This window comes from Engraulis encrasicolus, chromosome 12 (genome assembly GCF_034702125.1).
Source record: "Engraulis encrasicolus isolate BLACKSEA-1 chromosome 12, IST_EnEncr_1.0, whole genome shotgun sequence".
NCBI lineage: Eukaryota > Metazoa > Chordata > Actinopteri > Clupeiformes > Engraulidae > Engraulis > Engraulis encrasicolus.
The window spans coordinates 15,974,477-15,979,042 of NC_085868.1; the positions used below are offsets into that span (position 1 = coordinate 15,974,477).

Sequence of the window (4,566 nt, forward strand, 5' to 3'; positions counted from 1 at the left end):
CCCCTGCCACACACACACACACACACACACACACGCACACACACACACACACACACACACACACAACACACACACACACCACACACACACACACACACACACACACACACACACGCACACACACACACACGCACACACACACACACACACACAGCTAGAAACGAAGCACACAACAGAGAACACAACAGCAAACAACACGGGAGCATGTCTATGTTCCCACAGCCCATTGGTCCCACATCACTAAGATTTTTTGCATTATTTTTAGGCCTATTGGTTCTCTTAGTTTACTTGGAAATGTGGGAACATGGAGTTGTAGAGCATAGAGCTTATATTTGAATAATTTCTTAAAACTGTGGGTGGGAACATGGAGCAGCAGGAATAAGCTGGGACCATTTGGGCCATGGGACCAATGAGCCGTGGGACCAATGGGCTGTGGGAACATAGAGCTGACCCCAACAACACAACACAGTCACTCGCATCAGCACACACAATAAAAAAGGCCACTAAAAACCAAAAACAAAACACTGTCAAACATAGGCCCCTACGTGGAATTCAACCCCACACAAAGGGCACAACAACACACATTGTGTACAAAATTGAGCTATTTGGTATTTGGCTCGTGCAATACTGTTACTCGCTAGTTATTACCAACAGAGATCGCAGTGATAACACAAACACATATCAGCTGTGAAGAATGTTTGGTATTTTGACGTCAGTCTACATACAATGTTGTGTTTTCCAGCCATGGTAGCGGGACGTCTGTAACACGGCAATAAGTGAGCTTCACACAAGAAAATATACATACCTTGAAAGTTACATCTGTAGACTTGTCATTCTTGTCCACATCGAAGGGCTTGATGACGCCAGGCAGGGCAAAAGGCTTGGCCTCGGAGAGCAGAGGGGCTTTCTCCAGATTACTCTCGCCAACTTTGACAGCGTCCTGGTGGAGCTTCTGTCTGATACGCTTTATCTTTCCAACCATTTCGCTTGAATGCCTTCACAAAGACCAAATGCTTGCAAACAACTACTGTATGTAACACCTAACTTTGAAATTACGCTGAAGCCGCATGTGTTTTCCTCTGCACGTTTGTTGTCACACCACTGGTGTTACATGATTAGCTGCACGGGGAAATTTGGGCAGAGGCATTTCGTTCCTTCTGCCTCCTCCTTTCCGGTGAGTTGCTGCCATCTGCTGGACTACTACAAAGGTTGCACACGGATCTGAAAACTGAAAGAAAACTGAAAATTTCCCCTTAATAAATGATACTCTACTCTAGCCTACTACTCTATAATTCCAAACCAAGAGGAGTGTAAATAAGACTTTAAACACTAGCCTACCTGGTAGCCTATAGACTAAGTTATCAACACCACATTTTGTCACATTTCTCCAGTTATGTTGTTCGGCTACTGCTACAGCACCCAGGGCCTCTAACAGCTTTGGCTGGGCCCAGGACAAAGTCGTCTGAACGCAGGGTTGGACTGGGGGATAAATAATTAGAAATAATTAGAAATAATTAGAAGTAATTAGCGGTGCAGAACTGACTCACCGGTGGGCACTGCAACCTCATGGGCATCTATTTTCAGAAATATATTTTAAAAAAATGCCCGGGAAATGCCCGCTATGCTAGATGGCCAGTCTAGCACTGTCTGAATGGTAATCTCATAGCAATGTAAATGCAAAGCAAATTAGTCTTTTTTCTAGCAAAGAGTGAATGGGACGACGGGCCCATTTGCACAAAGAGGCTCCCTGGCATGGGCGTAATTTTAGGGGGGGGGGGGGGGGGGGGGGGGGGGGGGGGGGGGCGGTGGGGGGAACATGTCCATACCACTTTTGAGATAAACATAGCTTGTCGCCACCACTTTTTCACAAATACAATGCAAAAACAGCATATCCGGACAATTTGCCATTAAAATGTCCCCACCACTTTTCACAGTACACAGTGTTATTGTGTAACCAATACCTGCATAGTAACTGTAACTTGCTTTGGATAAAAGCGTCAGCTAGGGTGCTTGAAGTGGAAAAAAAAGGTGCACGAACCCTGATCGTCCGAAAATACCATAGAAAAGAAGTGCAAGAACCCTGATTTTACGGCAATCCCCTCAGTACCAAATAGAGTGACCATGTCCGTGACAGCAAGACATATTTTTGGACGGGGGGTTTGGGGGTCCTCCCCCAAGAAAAATTGAGTGTCTTAGATGCAATTTCATGCATTTTAATGCATTTTAATCAATGAGGTGAAAATTAAGAGGTGGGGGAACTGGGTTCCCTCCCACTTCAATCACTGGCTGTAATGTAATGTAATGTAATGCTGTTGATGACATTTTTGTAACGTTTAAGGTTATTTGGGTTGGGGAATATTTGCTTAAGGTCATTACGTAAACAGCATATCACTTTGTTACACTTTCATTCTGCCGTTGGGATTAATGAACTCTGTTGCTGCTATTTCCTTTTTCACTTTTGAATGCCAATCAGTTATGCATATATGTCAAAAGCATATAAATGATAATATTCATTTTTTACTAAAAGGAAGCCGTGAGGAGCTTGTTTTTCATACATCCTGCCTTCGTCACCACACCTGATTGCTTTTAAGATAGGAGCCTCGTGTTCATCATGATGGACTTACTGGAACCTTACCGGGACTTTTCTTATTGCGTACAAAAATCCTGTATCGCGTATACAAAGTTTAAACATGTAGGCCTAGTAATATTCTGCCTTCTCTTTGTGACCGCAGATTTCTTGTAGTGGCCGGTGAGTGTGTATATATGTTTTTTTTTTAAAACATATTTTATTTGGATTATTGATGAACAAAATCTGCTGTCATGCACATGAGCAACATGTGTTTGGGGACTATTATGTATGAGAAATGTTTCGGTTATGCAGGATAACTCCAACTCATGTCCTATACTCAATCGAAAGTCTCCAAACGCGTGCGCACGCACACACACACACACACACACACACACACACACACACACACACACACACACACACACACACACACACACACACACACACTGAGTGAGTGAGTGAGTGAGAGAGAGAGATTCTGCTTTCTCCCTGTCTCTCCCCCAACTCTCCCACTAACAAAAACTTCTCTTTCTTTTCTGCTCTCCCCTGCACCTCTCTCTCTCTCTCTCTCTCTCTCTCTCTCTCTCTCTCTCTCTCTCTCTCTCTCTCTCACACCATCTGTCTTTCCCTCTCTTGAGTGAGAGTGTAATACAATCCTTTTTTCCTCTCCTCCTCTTTCTTTTCATGATCCCCAAGCAAGGCACGTTTATTATTTCACAGATGCAATTCAATGTGCTGCACAAAAAACTAAGCGTAAAAAGAAAGGAATCAAGAGAGAATTAGAATCAAAGAATATTAAAACATTAAGATAAAACATTAAATAATTAGAATCAAAGAAAATTTTGTAAAACTTTATTTTAGGGATACATCTATTAGCACTAATACATACAATGTTAATGCCTGCATAAGCAAACGCTAAGGCCTACTCCTTACTAAGGTTAAATTGGTAATAAATCCCTTATTATGCATAAACGAGACATTTGCGAATACATGCCTAATAAATGTTTGATTTTGCTTAGTACATGCCTTATAAGTTACTTACTCAGGCACATTGCATGTATTAGTGCTAATAGATGTATCCCTAAAATAAAGTGTTACCGAAAATTTTACACATATGGGCCTAATGTAGAGCTGCTAAGGGAAGGCATCTGTCTGATAATGTGAAACGTAAAGACTTTTGTAGAACATTTTAACGTTAGATGAGCAAATCAACATGTTTCATAAGCGAAGGGTACAAGGCCATCATCAGATAACTTTGTGGTTGTGCTTTTATTTTTTCATCTGCTTCAAAAGAAGTAGTCATGGTGACGAAGACAGGATGTGTGATGTGATGATGAAAAACCAAGGCCTTGAGATTTTTTTTTCGCATTGGAATCTTTATTTATTTTATACATTTATGTTTCTGACCAAGACAAATCAAATTGACAATTGTGCAGTAGGCTACATTACATTACATTGCATTTGGCAGAGACTTTTATCCAAAGTGACATCTATTGATTGCCATTGCAAAGAAAGGAAAGGAAAATGGAAGGGCAGCAATGCAATTTATGCTGTTTAACAGCTTTAAGGAAAGATAATTTATCATACAATGCCATTTATACCTAAGCTATAAAGCAACAGAACTATTATGATCTCGAAGTCCTGGCAAAGCCCTCATCAATAGGCTACCACACACAGAATCAAGGAGCATTTTCAATCTCGTAATTTACATCATTATGAAAGATTTTTTGCTTTTTAACAATTAAAGCAAATCAGTGTTTAAACAAATTTCATCGTACTCGTGATTAAAAAGTACCAAACAAACACAAAAATGTCTGCACACTTAAATATTACATTACATTAGGCCTACATGTAGGCCTAGCTGCGACTTTCATTTTATTCAAAGCGACTTAGAACTATAATTTTGTATTCAGGGGTATTGGTTACAGTCCCTGATGCAATGTGGGGTTAGGTGCCTTGCTCAAGGGCACTTCAGCCATGGATGGAGATGTAAGGAG

At 41.0% G+C, this 4,566-nt stretch overlaps 1 protein-coding gene across 2 annotated transcripts in view; it reads right to left on the bottom strand.

The window, feature by feature from the left end:
* The window catches only part of slx9 (SLX9 ribosome biogenesis factor), a 20,884-nt gene extending 19,778 nt beyond the window's left edge, over positions 1-1,106 (bottom strand). For both annotated transcript variants that reach the window (XM_063211709.1, XM_063211708.1), the window contains exon 1: positions 806-1,106. In XM_063211709.1, the coding sequence (XP_063067779.1) occupies positions 806-982 (177 nt within the window). In that variant the 5' untranslated portion in view covers positions 983-1,106. The remainder of the gene's footprint in view (positions 1-805) is intronic.
* Between the last annotated feature and the right edge of the window lie 3,460 nt (positions 1,107-4,566).